This window comes from Crotalus tigris, unplaced genomic scaffold (assembly GCF_016545835.1).
Source record: "Crotalus tigris isolate CLP2741 ecotype Arizona unplaced genomic scaffold, ASM1654583v1 scf7180000018710.371113, whole genome shotgun sequence".
Lineage (NCBI taxonomy): Eukaryota > Metazoa > Chordata > Lepidosauria > Squamata > Viperidae > Crotalus > Crotalus tigris.
In genome coordinates, this window is record NW_024097160.1 from 228943 (window position 1) to 248320 (window position 19378).

At 36.6% G+C, this 19378-nt stretch overlaps 1 protein-coding gene across 2 annotated transcripts in view; it reads left to right on the top strand.

Annotated features, from left to right (window-relative positions):
- Positions 1-19378, top strand: part of FBN2 (fibrillin 2) — a 130460-nt gene that overhangs the window by 15991 nt on the left and 95091 nt on the right. For both annotated transcript variants that reach the window (XM_039355641.1, XM_039355639.1), the window contains exons 6-7: positions 8924-9121; positions 15987-16112. In XM_039355641.1, coding sequence (XP_039211575.1) covers positions 8924-9121; positions 15987-16112 — 324 coding nt within the window. The remainder of the gene's footprint in view (positions 1-8923; positions 9122-15986; positions 16113-19378) is intronic.

Genomic DNA, 19378 nt, shown 5'->3' on the forward strand with positions numbered 1-19378 from the left:
CTCCCCAGTTTATTTATCTAAATATGCATTCCACCAATTCCTTTTGGTTCAGTGTTAAAAGAAACAATTATGATATACTTTTGAACATATTTTTGAGTGGATTATACAGTCACTTATTTGTCATTCTTAATAAAATTTTCTTTCCTTTCACTGCCTTGTTCTACCCTGCCCTGGGGCGTGTTAAACCAACAGAAGGCTAAATGAAGTTTTATTATACTCCAAACTGGGTTATTTCGGGGGGGGGGGTCATAGTTCAAGTAGAAAAAAAGGCTGTGTGGTATTCTAGACAGTTGAGAGGTTTCTTAAAGTCAATCATGGCAATGGTTTCCCTTACAGTTGGTTCTCATTCCCATAGTCAGTGTTAAAAATCCTACACCATACCAAACCAAACCAAAGAAAAACCCAGCTACCTTCATTCCAATCATGTTACTGTAAAGTCAACAGAAGATTGGGAGGCTCATATCTATGCTAGCAGAACTCTTCATTGATATATCTTTGGAGTTAAAAAAAGGAAAATTGATACATGCTGACAGAAGGGAATTTTGTCCTCACACTAATTCTTTTTTTTTTTAACAAAATTTTATTAAATTTATATAGGTGAGGAAAAATAGGAACAATACAGGTATGGTAAAGGGAAGGGCAAAAGGAAGGGGGGAGGGGAAGGAAATAAGGAATTAGGATAAAATAAGGATAGGTACAATTACATATTTCAACAAACTAGCAATCATAATAATGAGTAAATATCATATTCAACCATTTTTAACAAAGCTTAAACTGTGACATATTAAAAACAATTAGTAAACAAATACGTTAATCTATTAAGTAAACACTACTAATAAAATCTCAAAAAAAAAATCCTAACAATCAAAAGTAACAAATGAAAATCAGTAAATCAGGAAAAGTAATTGTATCATCAAAATGTTAGAACTTGATTAAAAATCAGTCATCTATTCTAAAATATTAAATCCTTCACATTCTAACGTGTCTCTAACCATTGATAAATTTTTTTCCCAAGTTCTAAAATAAATTGAATCATCTTTTTCTTTCATTTCTAATGTTAGTCTATCCATTTCTGCACACTCTAAAATTTTGGTAAAATGGTCAGATGGTAGATTCTCATTTTTCCAAAATTGGGCAAATACTATCCTTGCAGCAGTTAAAACATGCAACATCAAATAGTCATTCTCTTTGCCATAATTAGGTCTTAATATTCCTAACAAAAACAATTCTGGTTTAAATTCTATTTGTAGTTTCATCATCTTTTCCAACCATCTATGGATCTTAGACCAATATTTCTTAGCGATAGGGCATGTCCACCAGGCATGGTAATAAGTGCCTGGCTGTTGTTTACATTTCCAGCAACTATCTGAAACATTTTAAAACATTTTTGCTAAGCGAACTGGTGTCATATGCCATCTATAAAACATCTTATATAAGTTTTCTTTATATGCTACCGCTTTTGTAAGCTTAATATTTTTATCCCAAAGTTTTTGCCAGTCTTCCAAATCTATAGAATATCCAAAGTTCTTTGCCCATACTATCATTGTTTCTTTCACTTGTTCTTCTTCCATCTTCCAGTTTAAAAGAAATTTATAGAGTTTTCTAATCAAATTCTCATCTGTTTTTAACAAAATTTTATCCAATGGGGTCTGTTCTTTGTAAAAACCTGTCGATTTTATATCTTTTTCGTATCTTGTTTGAATTTGCAAGTAGGACCACCATGTCAAGTCAATACCTTGTAGTTGTAAAGTTTGCCTGTCCTTAAATTTTACCTTTGTCTAAAATGTCTTTATAACTAACCAGTTTGTCATAATTAATCAGATTTGGATAAGCAAATGCTTCCATTGTTGAAAGCCACTCAGGTATTTTCATGTATATTTTATGTTTAATTTTCTCCCATTCTGAAAGTAGTATGTTTCTTATCGCATGATTTTGAAAGTACTTATGTGCTTTAGATTTCTCATACCATATAAAAGCATGCCAACCTAGCTGAAGGTCATGTCCCTCTAAATAAAGCAGTCTTTTATTTCTCAATATAATCCATTTTTTTAAGCCAAAGCAAAATAGCCGCTTGATAGTAAAGTCTCCAATTTGGAAGTCCAAAGCCCCCTCTATCCTTAGATTCTTGTAACAATTTACATTTGATTCTCGCTTTCTTTTTTTGCCATATAAATCTTAGAATCATTGCATTTAAATCATCAAAAAAATTCTTAGTAAGTTTAACAGGCACTGTTTGAAATAAGAAAATTAGCTTTGGTAAAATGTTCATCTTAACCATCGCTATTCTTCCTAAAAGTGATAATTGAAGATTTTCCCATCTTTCCAAGACCATTTTTATTTGTTTCATTAATCTCTCGTAATTATCTTCTTTTAGGTCCTCACACTAATTCTTTACAATCAGCATATTTTTGAATTAAGTTTGCAGTCTTAACTAAGTTGCAAAGAAGAATGGTATGTCTGGTAATGATGTTCAACAATAATTTGTGCATTTTCCTAAAGAAAGATGTATGTTTTAGATGAAGGATCCCCAACCCCCGGGCTGTGGACTGGCACCAGTCTGTGGCTCCCAGGAGCCAGTCCGTGCAAGTGAGTGAAACCCTGTCCATGCATGTGTGGGATCCAGGCAGTTCATGAAACCATGCCCTCCCGGTCTGTGGAAAAACTGCCCTCCACAGAACTGGTGCCTAGTACCCTAAAGCCGGAGACCACTGTTTTAGATTATACAAAGCAGAGAAGCTAAGTGCTAAACAGACAGTAAATCTATGCTGGTAACTTAACTATATCATTATAATTCAGTAATATACATTGAAATGTGTACAGTATAATTTTGTATATTTTATAAGATCTTCTGCTTACTTCTTAATATCTGTATTCAGAATTGTAAATTTAAATAATTTATCATACCAATATTTTTATGTTATATTTAAATATCATACATGTATTTTATAAGGTAATTGGAATTAAGTATTTTACTTAATACATAATATATGTAGTTTTCCTTTATAATAGCCTCTAGAACAGGGGTGTCAAACTCGCCACATCATGTGACGTGTCGCAACGTATCATGACTTTTTTTGCATTGCCGGAGCTGGGGTGGGCGCAGCCTCTGTATTTATTTATTTATTTATTTATGAGACTTATATACCGCTTTAAGTGCAAGCACTCTCTAAGCGGTGTACACCAGTAAGCAATGTATATGTGTATATATATATATATATATATATATATATATATATATATATATATATATTTATTTACATTGCCCCCAATAATCTGGGTCCTCATTTTACCTACCTCGGAAGGATGGAAGGCTGAGTCAACCTTGAGCCGGTGAGATTTGAACCGCTGACCTGCTGAACACAGTAAGCTAAAGTGGCCTGCAGTACTACACTCTAACTGCTGCGCCACCTCGGCTCTGTATAATGCAACTGGCCCACGGGCCGGCAGTTTTGACAACCCTGCTCTAGAATGATAAAGCAGGACTGCTTATATAACTATCTTGGTTTCCAGGCTGAAGACAAAAGGGTGAAAAGTAACTAATCATTGAAATTATTACAATATATTTGTCATGCTAGAAGAAAGCAGTTTGGGGGGGGGGCTTTCCTAGGTCCAATTTTCTATATAAATATTTAGAAAAAAATATTCTTTTTAAACAAAATGTATCTTATAAATATAAATTTATAAGATGTAAATTTCATTTAAATCATGAGAAAACACAAAAGGTAATAACTTTTTTTTATTTTAATTTGCTTGGGAAAATGAAGGTTTTAAATGGGTGCCAGAAAGATTGTAATAGAGATGCCAGATACATTTCTTTAGGGAAGACATTCCATAAGTGGGATGTCACCCTGAAAAGCTTTTTCTTTAGTTGTTTCTTGGCTTGTTTTCAGTAAGGAAGACTATGTCCAAATGTCAGCCTTTTCTTGCATTTACTTATATTGGCTGCTTATGCTTCAATATAATTCATCCCAGTTATGTATAAGTCACCATATACAGCCCAATACAATCATTAAAGGTTGTGAAATATTTCTTTATCATTTTGTTTTCCCAATGCTTGAAATCCCAATGCTTGTGAGCATATATACTCTCTATATGTGTGTTTCTGTGTATCGTTTTTAAATAAATAGGAATTTCTGAATTTAAAATACAGATATTCAGTACCCTTTATTGACTTTTCTATTCATAACATATATTTTATCAAAATAACATATATTTTAACAAAATGAAGGAGACTATATTTCATAATAAATATTTAAGAACTGTATATGAACATAGTTTAATGAGTAAAATAATTATTCTGTGACAATGTCACAACCTAGAATATATAATTATTTTATTTTATTATTTTATTTTATTGGCATATATTGATTCTTGGAATTGATCAGCATTGTGAGGAGCCTTTTTTCAACTCTTCTGGCTTTTGTCCTTTATAGTTTGTTTATTTTGACAGATGGACACAAAGAGTTACCCTAATCAGTTTTACATATGGACAAAATATATATTCCTTAAATTAAAAGATTCCAGGGATAACCAGCTGAGTAAGTTATAAGACATACAGATGAGTGCTATCCAGAGCTGCTGCATTAAATAAAGCACTACCTAATTAAAAAGTCTGTAATTGTTATGACCCAGGTGGTCAGCCAAGGCAGGCCTCTAAAGAGTTCTTTATTTCTCTTAAACAGTGTTCCAACCAATGGCCCTCCAATAACCAGTAAGGCTTCACCCTCACACTATCCTGAAGACAGCCACCCTCAATCCCGCAAACAACAGCCTTTATAGTACAAAGAAAGCCCACAGATTAGGAGCACGCTCACAAGGCAAGGTCCAGGGTTTCAAATCCAATCCACCAGGCAGGGTCCAGGCACAATACAAGGGCAATCCTCAAGACAAGAAAACAGGCCCAGAAAAGAAGCAATTCCAAAGCCCAGTGAAGCAAAGTCCAAACGTAGACCACAAGAGAAGGGTGAAGGCCAAAACAAAATGCGAAAAACAATCTTCCAAGTAAGGCAAGGCAAACAGCAACAGGTAGGAATAAAAGCCAGGGGAGTGTAAGCTAAAGCAAACAATTGTTTCTGGCAAAGATTAACTCCCACAGCTTCTCCTTAAATTATTCCCCTCTAGGTGTTCTTTGTGGGGAGGGGTGGGGCGACCTCTTCCTGAGTAGCCTTGTAGCCTTTCTCTGGGCTTGCCTATGCTCTACTCTCCTTGCCCTTGGATCAAGTGCAATAGGCGCTGTCTGGTGGATCACTTCCCCCCCAATGCCTGAGGGGCCCAGGACAGCATCATCCTCAGCCCCTGGCGTGCTTTCCCTGTGGGATGGTCCCAGCTCTAACTCTTCCTCCTCCTCCTCTGAACCAGACTCTGAGGGGGCCATGACATAAATTGTTAGTATACTAACTAGTTCCCAGCTATAACTTGCATTGCTATCTTTTTCCATAATTTTACATTTACAAAACTTTAATATATTATTTTTTAAAATGTATATTTCAGTATAATATTAAAAAAATTTCAAATGAAAAGCTAAAGAGAATAATGTTAGGAAATCACAGTCACATCCTCAGCTTACCAGGACTCTCTATGGAACTTTACAGGTCTTGACACTTACCTAGTAATTCAAAGAGAAATGCAGATTATTCAAATGGTATAATTCAGTAAAATAAATAACTACCAAAAAGGGAAATTCAGACTGAATAACCCAATCTGATAATGTGACTTTCAATTTATCATAAGCTTAATCATGGGAGATATGATCCTGGGAAATATATCCATGTTGGTTTAAATCAGGGGTGTCAAACTCAATTTCATTGAGGGCCGCATCAGCATCGTGATTGCCATTGGGGGGCTGGGTGGGTGTGGCTGGCATGGGCGTGGTCTACTGGGTGAGCATGGCCAGCTCCATGTCACTCATGTCAGGGGCATCTGTGTGGGCCTGGACAGGAATGAGGCGCATCCGAGGGTGGGGAAGGGTAGGTGAGACGGGGTGAGCGCCAGGGCATGATCCACTGGAGGAGCCTCACTGAGCCTCAGGTTGTTCACGGCACCCCTGGACTGTGGCATGGACTGCCCAGAGCCCTGGGCAGCAGAGGTCAAGTGCCCAGCCCGGCCCTTGAGCTCCCACAGCATCAGGACCCCACAACCCTACCTAGCCTAGGCACACTTCCCCGAGGGGGCGCCCAGCTGCACTTACCTCCTCCTCAATGTTGCTGTTGCTATGCTCACTCTCCTTGGCCAGGTTGCTTATGCTGGGTTGAGAAGGACAAAGTGCGTGGGTCAGAGGGAGGCCCACTCCCTCTCCATGCGAGGAAACCTGGCTTTGTAACCAAAGCATCCTCAGCAATAGGATGAGAGACCACTAGGGAATGGCAAAAGGGCAATAGGGCTGCTGGTGGCCAAGTGCTAAAGCAGGACTTCCCTCAGATCTTCCCTTCCTCCCTCCCTCCTTCTTTCTTTCTTTCTTTCTTTCTTTCTTTCTTTCTTTCTTTCTTTCTTTCTTTCTTTCTTTCTTTCTTTCTTTTTTCTTTTTCTTCCTTTCCTTCATTCCTTCGTTCTCTTTCCTTCCTTCCTTCCTCCCCTTCCCTCCCTCCCTCCTTTTCATTCCCATCTCCTTGCTTCCTTCCCTTACTTTTTTCCTGTTTGCCTCCCCTCCTTCCTTCCCTCCTTCTCTTTGTGCCCAGGAAGGGAGGAGGAGAGGTTGGCAGCACTTCTCTCAAAGAATAAGAGTTGGAAGGCACCTTTGAGGTCTTTAGTCCAAGCTCCTGCTCAAGCAGGGGACGTATACCATTCCAGACAATGGAATATCAAATCTCTACTAAAAGCCTCCAGTGATGGAGCATCCACAACTTCTGAAGGCAAGCCTTTTCACTGGTTAGTTGTTTTCACAATTCCTTAGTTCTAGGCTGGTTTTCTTCTTGATTAGTTTCCATCTATTATTTGCCTTCTGATGCTTTGGAAAATAGGTTGACCCCTTCTTCTCTGTGGCAGCCCATCAAATATTGGAACACTGCTATCATGTCACCACCCCTGGTCATTTTCACTAAGCTAGACATACCCAATTCCCACAAACATTTGCCATATGTTTTAGCCTCGAGCCCCCTAATTATCTATGTTTACCATCCATTTAGACCAGATTGTCCCCCTGGTTTGGTTTATAGAACAGTGGCCACAAGCAGAGCCTTCTCAGAGACAGCACCCCCATCATAGAATTTTCTCCCAAGGAAAATATGAACAGTGTAACCCTCACCCGTTTAGAGGCAACTCCAAACACACTGTTCAGCCAGGCATATGTAAAACAACAACACATTTTATGGTCAAACAGCACTAAGTAAATTATTACTACTATTTTTCTTTCTTAAAATACATACTTTTAATATTATTTTAAGCAGTGCTAGTGATGCTTTACAATAGCTGTCTTTGAGGGTTTTCTTGTAAACCACTCTGGATTTCTCAGAAACTTTTAATTTCAAATTAGATGTTGATTTAATAAATTAGACAGAAGAAACAAATGTATGTGTATGTGTGTATGTGTGTGTGTGTGTGTGTGAGAGAGAGAGAGAGAGAGAGAGAGAGATCTCCTTTTTGTAAGTTTGCTTACTCTGCAACTCCCTACTGGCTCAGTCAATCTCTCTCTCTCTCTCTCTCTCTCTCTCTCTCTCTCTCTCTCTCTCTCACACACACACACACACACACACACACACACACACACACACACACACAAAAAAAAACCCACACACAAACAGGTTAAAAAAGAGGAGGGGGGAGAAAGGTGGAAGCTCTCCTTTTTTGTAAAACTTCGGCTTCCTCCTCCCCTCCTGGCTCTCTCTCTCTCTCTCTGTCTCTGACTCTTACACACACACACACACACACACACACACACACCCTTCCTGTTTTCTCCTCCTCGTCCTTTTCCTCAGCTGCACCTGAACAGAGTGGGAGGAAGTTAAAAAAAAGAAGGTGGAAGAATGGGGGAAGCTCTCCTTTTTTGTAACACTTCTGCTTCCTCCGCCTCCTCCTCTTCCACTCCTGACCGGGTCTGACAGGGAGGGGAGGGGCGGGCTAAAGCAAATAAGCTGCTGCTGCGCTCACTGTTTCCTGCACCGTGCTCCAAGGCACCCAGCTGGGTTGCAGTGGGCCAGGTCTAAGGCAGCGGGGCTGGTCTCTTGCCATTTCTGGGAAAGCCCCGGGGGGCCAAATCTGGGCCCTCCCCAGGCCACATCCAGCCCGCGGGCCTTGTGTTTGACATGTCTGGTTTAAATATATAAGGTCATCATCTAATGATGGAGGAGGATGTATTTCAATTAAGTTATTAACTGAATTTAACTCTTTTTAAAATCAAGAACAGGATAGAAGGTTAAAATAATCTAATTATAATTGTAAAACATTTTTTTTCTTTAATTACACAAGTAAAAATAATTCTTTGTTAAATTTCTGGTCTTGCAAATATTTGAGTAATATTATGGCTATACTGTATTTTTCTCCCTCAGGTGATAACTTTATGCAATGATCATTTTCTCAAATACCTTCTTTACCTGGATTATCTTTAATCTGCTTATATTTTTGTGTATTTTCTGAAAATTAAAATAATAAAAAGCAACATTCTGAAATTTGGCATACTGTAAGTTGTATAATGTCTATCATAATAGGATATTTTATAGTAAAGATTTTTATTAAATTCTATTATTTGAAAAGATAGACAAGGTATGCTAAAACTAGAGTTTCAGTTTAATTTTTTGGTGGTAATAAAAAATATTAAAAACCCCCATGCCCTTGGACCTTAGAGATCAATGGTTTATTGGGTCAAGAGCATTAATGGGGAACAGATTATTGCATCAGATAACAGAACTAGATTGAAAAATTCTTGTATGTTTAAACAGATGGGATAGAGGAACACTGCCTATGCATTAAACTGTTTCCTTTTAATTTCCAGATTATAGAACAGGCCCTTGTTTTATTCAAGTCAACAATCAGATGTGTCAAGGTCAGCTAGCTGGTATTGTTTGCACAAAGACACTTTGTTGTGCAACTATTGGACGTGCGTGGGGCCATCCTTGTGAAATGTGCCCTGCTCAGCCCCAACCATGTCGTCGTGGTTTCATTCCAAACATCCGCACTGGAGCATGTCAAGGTGAGCAAAGTATTTACTAACATTAAACATTTCCCTGCTGTGAAATATCTTAGAATGAATTATTCAAGCCAGATGAAATTTATTCCTTTGTGTACAATTTAATGTATGTTCAAAATAGCAAATATTTGTGCAAGTATCAAGTAGTTAGTAGGTTGCATTATGTTACAATGAAATTAATGTCTTTGGGAAAGGATGAAATTAGATCCACATACTACGAAGAAAACATGAAGCAAAAAGAACTGTATTGTGCATTTGTTAATTATGGTACAATTTCTACATTAAAATGTGCGGTTTTCTTGGATGTTAATTATTAGGGATGTTAAAATGTTTCAAATTCAAATGATCCATTTCAAGTTTCGCCTATGTTTTTGACTTTGAACCAACTTTTTTCATTTGAAATAGATTGTCTCAATCATTTTGGATATGCTTCAATTCTATTTTGAATTTCTAAAATTAGGAAACTGGAGCAACTATTTTGAACTTAAAATAGGTTTTTATTTTCTTTTAAGCAGTTTGAAATAGAGTATTACAACTCTATCAGAGTAGTTCATGTTCTCTTAAATAAGTAAGATAGATGAGCAAATTAAAAGATGATTCCTTAGTGAACATTTACTATGCAATCATAACTCCCCAATTATTATTATTTTATATGCCTTAACAGGCTAGGAATACAAGTCAGATGTTATTCCCTTTTAAGTGCATCATTGATACTATCACAGGATGGCATAATATTTGGCAGACTTAACTAACAGTGATTAGAACTAGTAGTAGATGAATTATTTATTTATTTACATCATATCTCTATTATTTTTATAAATAACTCAAGGCAGTGGTGGGATTCAAATATGTGAACAACCGGTTCTCTGGGTGGATGCCACTTCCGGAAGTCCATTCTGAGCCTGGGCAACAAAAAATTAGCTACCGGTTCTGCTGAAGTGGTGCGAACCAGCTGAATCCCACCACTGACTCAAATGGGGGGGGGGAACATTTATAATATCCTTCCTCCTATTTTCCCCACAACCCTGTGAGGTGAGTTGGGCTGAGGGAGAGTGACTGGCCCAAAATCACGCAGCTGACTTTCATTCCTAAGGCAGGACCAGAGCTCAGTCTTTTAGTTTCTAGCCTTTCAGTTTCTGCCTTAATACTAGACCAAACTGACTTCTATATAAAATATGGCATATTCTTTTGCTTTATGTTTTGACAGGATATTTTTAATCTGTTCTTTAACATTACTACTCCTGTACAATTTAACATACATGAAGCTCCTAGTACAAAAAAATCCAATTATTTGTGGCTTGTTTTGCTATTTTGAATGACTATACAGCATTCTTTCATTTTAAAATATTATCATAATAAAAATGTACAAGGTTAATGATTATGGAACATAAAGACCATGCTCAATAAATTGGAAAGGAGAACTGCAAACATATTTATATCTACATGAATAAGTCATAACAAATGGTAAAAAGATTTTAAAGATTTTAAATCCTTCTTGATTTCAGCAGTTCCTAGTTGGCAGTGGAGGCACAGAAGAAGAGAGCAGCACAAAACTCCCTTATTTGTGTAATATAGTTATACATCTCAAATGCTTTAGGCCAGGCATGTCAAACTTGCGACATCACGTGAAGTCGTGCAATGTACCGTGACTTTTCCCCCATTGCCGGCAATGGGGTGGGCGTAGTTTCGGTGTGACGCATCCGGCCTATGGGCCGGCAGTTTGATATGCCTGCTTTAGCCAGTGAAATCCAACAAACCTAAACATATAAAAGCAAATAAAAGTGTTTTGGAAAATATACACCTTAGAAGCTAATTTACTTTAGTTTTGCAATTTTGTTTGCAGTAAAATATATTTGAGAGAAAATGCCAAGTTTTAATTCTATTATTATCATTATCATTATTATTATTTATTGATCATCGCACAGTCAGCCAGATGTTCAGACTGGATTTGGCATTTTGTCTACCTATCATTTTGTCTACCTATCGAGTCCTTACCCAGGACCTGGGATAGGCAGATGTGGATGTTTGATGGTATTACAGATATCGTCGCAGGATGGAAGCAGTTCCTAATAATGCCGCCTTTTGCAATTGACTAATAGCGAATTTGTCAATGCCAACGGTGTTCAAGTGGTGCTCCAGTTGTTTTGGGATTGCACCTAAGGAGCCTATTACTATTGGTACTACCCTTGTTTGCTTTTGCCACATTATTATTATTATTATTATTATTATTATTATTATTATTATTATTATTATTACCTTGTGTCTGATTAAATGTTTATGTTGGGAATGGGCCATGCAAGCAGCAGGCAAGTGTGCAAAGCTTCATTTGTGCATGTGTGGGATTAGGTTGCACACGCAAAACTTCGCCCCTGCCTCTGCAGCTAGTCTTGGAGCCAGAAAGGTTGGGGACTGCTGTGTTAGCTTGTTTCTTGGGAACTGTCCTTAGAAACAGAACCATAAAATCTTCAGTACCTATATTATATCTATATTATTGTTATATTATATTATATCTATATATAGTATTCCTATACCTATATAATATAATAACTCAAGGCAGTGGTGGGATTCAATTCAGTGGTGGTCATTCTATGATTTGGTAAGTGTTGTGTCCTGGGCCTGATGAGGAAACTCAGCAGGCCCAGAATTGTTGCAAATGGTCCCGGGCATTCTAAAAGCTGCCTGGGACCAGACAAAACGGCGCCAGCCTTGTGCGCATGCGCAAGGCGTGAAGAAAGAAGACATCTTATTGGTTCACGCTGTCCGGGTTTCAAGCCCTATAAAAGGCCTGCGTGCCTTTTGCTTTTTGCTTGGAGTTGGAGTGGGAGAATAAAGCATTGATAAAGCAACCATGTCTCTTCATCATTCGCAAGCGAATGGAGAACACAACAGTAAGGGTATCCTGCATGAGGAGAGGGTTGGACTAGATGACCTCCAAGGTACTTTCCCAGTCTGTCATTTCATTATTTGGTAAAGGTCTCCTCTTTGAGCAGAGGGTTGGGCTAGATGAGCTCCAACGTCCCTTCCAGCTCTCTTATTCCATGATTCTATATGTCATTTTTATATTCTCTGTACTGTATTTCTTTCAAATGTAGGGCTTTGATTAGGTCTTTCAGCTACAGCTAGAAGTTTTATAATCAGGCTTCATAAGAGGGTATCATATTTAGAATAATTCTATGTAATTTGAATCCTGGAGTAATTGCTCATTGACATTTATTTCTATTTAATTAAAATGTGAATTGTTTCTTTTCTCTAATAGTTTTTAGGGATTGAATTCTGTTCCTGATTTTGCTTTCGTGGTTTTTTTTTTTTTTTTTTTTTTTTGTATTTGTCCTGATGTACATTCTTAAATTTCTTAAAATCTGTAATAGCCCATGTTACTGAAATACTGAATAATGCCATTTCTTTTCGGTTATATCAATGATTTTGTATTTAACTAAGAAGTACATTATTAATCAATATTCTAATCTTTTATCTGTCAGACTCATAAAGCTAGTTTCTCTAACACAGTCTGATTGTGGAAAACATAATATTCTCTACCAGAGTATTTTAGGAAAAACTAAGTCTAGAAATTACATGTATTGAGCTGATGATAAGTAGGAACAGAATGCCATACTTTGCAGTTGATCATAAAATTGATATACTGGTACTCAGATTATAATTAGTCTGAGATCCAGTCCCAAATAAGCCAAGCCTATAGATAGTAATCAAGAATATGGAAACATGCATTCAATCATTAACAGGCATGTCAAACACGCGACATCACGTGACATCGCGCGATGTATCGGAGCCTTTTCTCCATTGCCGGCAATGGGGTGGGCGTGGTTTTGGGATGATGTGTCCGGCCCACGGGCCGGCAGTTTGACACCCCTGAGTTAGGAAGATTACTGAACCTGAGTGGTATAAGAAGAAAATGTGATATCTCTAGAAGATAGTACAAAAAGCTGAAGTCTAATTGCCTCCTATGGCAGCTCGCCCTCCCCTGAACTCCACACTCCTTACTTGGAACTCCCACCTCTTCCTGCTTAAAGACCCATGAATCTTGCTGCTACAATGATAACCAGAACTGCTTGGGATTGCTGTTGCTAAACAATACAGTCATGTGATATTGCACTTTACTACCGTATTGCTAAATGATGGCTATCCTGGTCCAAATTGCTTTCATAACCAAAGGACTACTTGTATTTATAAAAATGGAAAATATTTCATTTTCTTTTATAACAATCACAAGATTAGTACTCTCAAAAGTGCAATAGTGAGACCTTAAAAGGAAATAAAGTAGCAAGAATAAAGTAAGAATAAAAATAAAATTGAATTAAAGAAACAAAAAAAAATCCACAATTTGTTTGTATTTGGCACTGAACAATCATTAGCCTTGGAAGGTAGAAAACCATAGGACAATAATTTGACATCTGTCTTACATTAGATAAAAGTTGTTACAGTCGTGTTGCCAAGGAGTTCAGCTATAGTGGAGAGAAAATCAGAATAGATTTAATAAAAAGACTATAGAAGGAGATAACTATACAAGGGAAATGTGATTTTCATTTATATTTTCTGGTAATGCTTTTCTGTCACAGCTATTGTGAATATATCATTGTGTAAGTCTGATATACACAGATATATTTCAGACCTAGTTTATCTCCATGTCTAGTAAGATATTTTCTAACTTCAGGTCAAAATATAGGAAAACTTTTTAAAAAATTTCTTGATCTCTTTTCAATAGATCAGCCTTAACATAATGCAAGCCAGTTGCCTTTCCTCATTTAGAAAAACATTTTTTTATTTTTATAATTTGGTCATAGACTGAGAATCATTAATATTTCTTCAATGCAGAAATATTTTTATTTCAAGGAGACAAGGAAACTTAGCATATTTTTGTTTCCTGTGAGTACAAGGGGTCCTTGCAGATTTTACTCTGCTAATCATTACTGACTATAGGGGGCGGTGCTCTCTGTTTCAAGGCCATAAGTACAAGAATTCCTTTTAATTACTTAATCATTTCATTCAACTGTGAAACAGCTTCTTGTGAGGGAGTCAGACAGAGGCTTCTTTGTAAAGTAATTGTCGCTAGAGAATTCATATATTTCTGTTTGCACATTAATTTGCTACTTAAAAACATCTGTAAATTGTTAGTACTAGTTAGTGCTTTCCTGACGCACTTGGCTAAATTGAACAATAACAGTGGCAGATAAAGAATGACCTTATATTCAGTAACTAAATGTATTAAGTGCCCATTGAAGCATGAGTCCAAAACAGAACATAGTTAAGAAATAAAAAAAGGTTATTTGAATATTGAAATGGTTACAAATACTGTGCTTCAGATAGGATCAAGTTTGGCTGGATCGTATTTTATAGTATTTTAAATGCACAAACATCACTTGCTTTCTTACCATTTTGTTGTTTAATGCCGTGTCACTATTGATTGTTTTACCTGAAATAGAATGTATTTCAATGATTTTCTATCCATTAAAACATTGGATTTGAAGGTGGCAGGAAAATTCTGTTTATCCATTTACTATATGATATTTATTAATACATGTGAATCAACTTACACTTTGTTAATTTTTGAATGATAAACAAGCATGCATTTTTGGAATCATAGAAATTTGCTCATGATTTTATCTTGTTTCCAGTTTGTTGATATATAGAACAACTGAAAGCAATCCAAGGAAATAATGGTCCAATATGGTATTGATACTAGCATACTGTACTATATCAACTTTGACAAATTGCACAATATGTGAAATATTCAAATTTCAGACACAATAGAGTAAAATGGGGCTGTTCATAGGTGCTTGATGGCTTCATTGTTAATTATTAAATTACTAATATTACTGACATTTCAGAAAACTTTGTTAGCAATATGTCTATATATTTTATGGTAGAAACTATGCTTACAAATTATTACTGTTGCAACTACTAAATGATAAAATACTAACTCACCAACTGAAGAGACATTGAGCTTTTTCAGATAATTCTGTTGTAGACCACTTCCATGTATAAAATTCTCTTCTTAGAAAGGATATTTATTGATCTATTCTGAAGCATCTTAAACAGCCTAGACTGTGCACCAAAATGAAAATATATTAAAATGGTAAGCCTTAAGAAAACAGGATATGAACATGGCTTTATCTCAATTTTAATCTAAATGATATATTATGGAGGCTTAAAGTATTTTAAATAAATTCAGTAAACGCTTCCTGCAATTATGCTAAAAACTAAAGCTTGGTATTCATTGCTATGCTAGATGTTCCAAACTCTTTTTATTCACAATGTACATTTCTTTCAGATTGCTGGGTCTCTGAAAATATTTCTATATTATTATTCTACATAAATGTGTTTACTCAGTTTAGTAACTGAGTGAAAGTGAATTGAATCAATCTAAATATACATTTCAGGATACATGTGCACAGAAATTTAAAACAAATAGCATTTTTTAAAACTAAAAAAAAAAAAGCTTGCAAGGGTATGTTTTCTAAGAATTTTGGCAATGTGATGGCCTAGTGGTGAAAATGCTTGCCTCCCACTTGGAAGGTGGAGATTCAATCCTAGGTAGCGGCAGATGTTTGTCTCCCAGGGCACAAAGAAAAAATATCTGCTGCAAACTCCGTGTGGCGTCAGGAACAGCATCTGGCCAGTAAAGACTCAACTTTATCCAATTTTCCCAGTTCTACCCTGAATTTAGAGATTACAGGTCATAAAACGGGAGAAATTTTCCATTGACCTTTGCAGAAATTTCTGTTTGAGTTCTGTATTCTAATTGTTAACCAACAGAAAAATTCTCTATCTAGAAAGTCTTGCTGTCAAATAAGACTTATTTTGAAAAACAATGGAAGATAAATGTTTAGAGTTTTTCTTACTTAATTTACAGATATAGACGAATGTCAGGCTATCCCTGGAATCTGTCAGGGGGGAACTTGCATCAATGCAGTCGGATCATATGAATGCAAATGCCCTGCTGGTCATAAACAGAATGAAGCAATTCAGAAGTGTGAAGGTAAGTGTAATGACTTTAAAAAATAATATACAGTAGCTGGTATACACTGCCTTTTGAAAGGATAGACAATGGAAAGCCTACAATTTTCATGTTATTTGGACTGAGCCCAAATAGCAATTGTGGGATTTCTAATGTTAAATAAAAACAATAAAGACATTTTAAAATCTTTGTAATGCATATCATACTCTTCAAACAAAAATGTCATTTGCTTAAAAATACAGTTATTTTCAAATTTGAAAATATAACATTGACATAATTGGAGACTGAGGTTAAAAAAATCATTTTTTAAATGGATCTCCCTTTTTCAGAGAGGGAGAGAAGGGTGAGAGAAGTATTTAGTCAATAGATGAATATTTATTTTTTGTTTAATGTAACTGATCTCACTGGCAAATATCCTACCTACTTCCTTCCTTTCCTGATATGTGCACAAAGCCAATTCAAGCATTGCAAAGGGGCAAAACTTTTATAGAACATACCTAGGCAAGTTGCCAGATTTAACATATGACTTTGACATTAATGATCCATGTTTCTTAACTGGGAGGCCTGTAGTTTCAGTTATGTTTTAGCATGCTTTTTTGCCTATCAATAATCTGAATGTATTGTTATTACACTTTCACAAGTTTGCTAACTAAAATTCCTTTAAAAAGCACATTTACTATAAGTTAATTTACCAAAAAGTACAAAATCTATTGTACTTCTGTAATTGTATGCAATTATCTATTAATTTTCCTTTTTATCACAAAGCTATTTAGTGTAGTTATATAGTAGTATTGCAGGAAAATTAAAGTCTTAAAGAATTGTTAATAGTCTTTTATCTTACATTCCATGTACTGTTGGCATAATTTCTTATTGTCTTTAAATAGACTGCAGACATATACATGTATGTATGTGTGTACATACACACATGTATATACATAGGTGAAAGGCTTGACATGCATTATATATTTATACAGAGTTGGTACAAATAAAATACGAACACCAGGAGAGTATAAATATAAAATATACTTTACTAAAAGCTGCCAAGCTTTCGTTTGGAAACTCCAAACATCATCAGGGCTAAGGAGCCAGTAAACAATGATGACTTAAATGGGTTTTGCCGGCATCTGCAGCCGGCTCATGGACCGCGTCACCGGTCCCGGCCGGTTAATTAGTGTTCCAGATGTTTCTTTATTACTCTCCTTACGCTTCCTTCTATGGTTCTTCCGGATCGTTCCTTCCACTATCTCATTACTGGCATTCATCTCCTCCACCACCCCTTTATCCTTATTTCCTTCCATAGTACTGACCCTCCTCCCCTTTTTGTTTTCATTTTCCATCCTGGGGGCATCTGTTTCTCCTCTATCAGTGTTACAAGCTTCCCTGAGCTCACAGACGCTCCCCCCCCACACGCTTTTCTCAATCCCTGCTCCACACCCTTTCTTCTCATTCCTCCACTGTCATAAGTAACTTTCATACGGGTGTTGCATATTTGGGGGTCTATGCCCTCCTCCTCCATCCTGGCAATCTTCGTGTCGACAGTTCTCCACCGTTCCATTAGGGAAGAACATGCAATAGGAAGGAGGGGGGATGATGAATTGAGAGACGGAGTAAGCACCCGATCACGCAGCAAACAAATGGAACGGTGGAGAACTGTCTACATAGACATGCCCAGGAGTCGTACTTTTATGCAAATTTTCCAGCATTATACAGAGTTTTACACAAACATTTCAGTAAGCAGTGACCACACAACTCTTCATTGCCTCTATAAGCAATTTATTCATAAATCTCAAGTGACATCAGATCTTCAATCTATTATGTGATTTCCAGTATTATTCAGACATAATTTCAATTGATTTTAGTATCTTACTTCTAATAATAATGAAAAGTTTTGTTAGCTTTAAAAAATAGGTATAAAACATCATATACAAAAAGCATTCAAAATTTGCTTCATTATTTCAACTAAATCTATATAATATTTTTTCAGTTCTATAAAAATATATTATTATTTATATGAAGCCATTTGACCGTCTTGACGATGTCATACTGGAATGTTCATAAGCTGCATTGTCTTTGGAAAGTTTCCAAAGACCACACAGTAGTTTTAGCCACTTTGGAAATGGGGTGGGAAGTTCGAAGACTATGTAGCTTTAAGCATGTGTAGGAAGCATCTGTTGGAGAAACTAAGTCTGAATAGGAGACAACAATGGCAGCAAAGCTCTGGGCGAAAAAGGCAAAAGGTTGATGTGGGGAACTGAATGAATGTTTTCTGCCACTTGGCTTGCTTGCTGGGATAGGCTGAGTTTTGTGGGGCTAGATGAAGGGACGCTTGCTGGTGCTTGCTAAAACTTCCCAGGGTATGACAAAAACCATGAAATTCTGGAGCTGCTTGGCACCTCACTTGTCCCTTGGCTTGGGGCAAGTGTTTGTGGGGCAGTGCTAGTTAGGGAAGGTGTGAGGGGGATGCAAAACTATTACTTGGGTCAGGGAATGTGTGTGGGGTATGGCACAGATCGGAGAAGGCATGTGGGAGCTATTTGAGCTGGGAACTGTGTGCAGGGTTGTTCCCTCCCCTCCCTTCCCAGTCCTTTCCCTTCCCTTCCTGCATCTAAGTGGCTGCTGCTGAGTGAAGGAGGGAGCAAGGGATTGCAAGAGCAGTTGGGAAACTTTTCGAGAATGTTGAAAATGAGGATCACATGACTGCAATAGAAGTCTGATACTGAAGCAGCCACAACTTTTCCAAATTTCATACTCTCTGGAGTCATGGGTCCTGGATTTTGGTTTAATTGAATAAGTTAGCCCATTTGAGGTACCTTAGTTCAAAAACTGCCTCTGTCCGATGTACTTTTTCACCCATTAAGTTTATAGAAACAAGAGTTTTAATTGTATTTAGATTTATTTATTTTAGAACATTTATATAGCTCCCTACTTGCTCACAGCGACTTTTGAGTTATCGCCATTTGATTTGAGATCAGAAGTGGAAGAAGCATTATTCTGGATTACGGCATTTCATTTCTTGTTGTTAATGCCAAAAATTATTAAATAGAAATACTCCTCTTTCTAGATTAAGGTTCAGTAATTGTTGAACAGTGAGGAACAGCACTCTGCCACAAATTATCCATTAATTTTAGTTAATCTAAAGTATTTATTATAATGATGGAAGGGTAATCCTCATTTTGTAGATCAATCTAATCTTTACCAGTAATCTCAAAGGGGCTTTTTCAAAAGGCAACTGAACTTTGTTGTAAAACAAAGTCCAGTTGCCTTTAGAAAAAGCACCTTTGAGACAA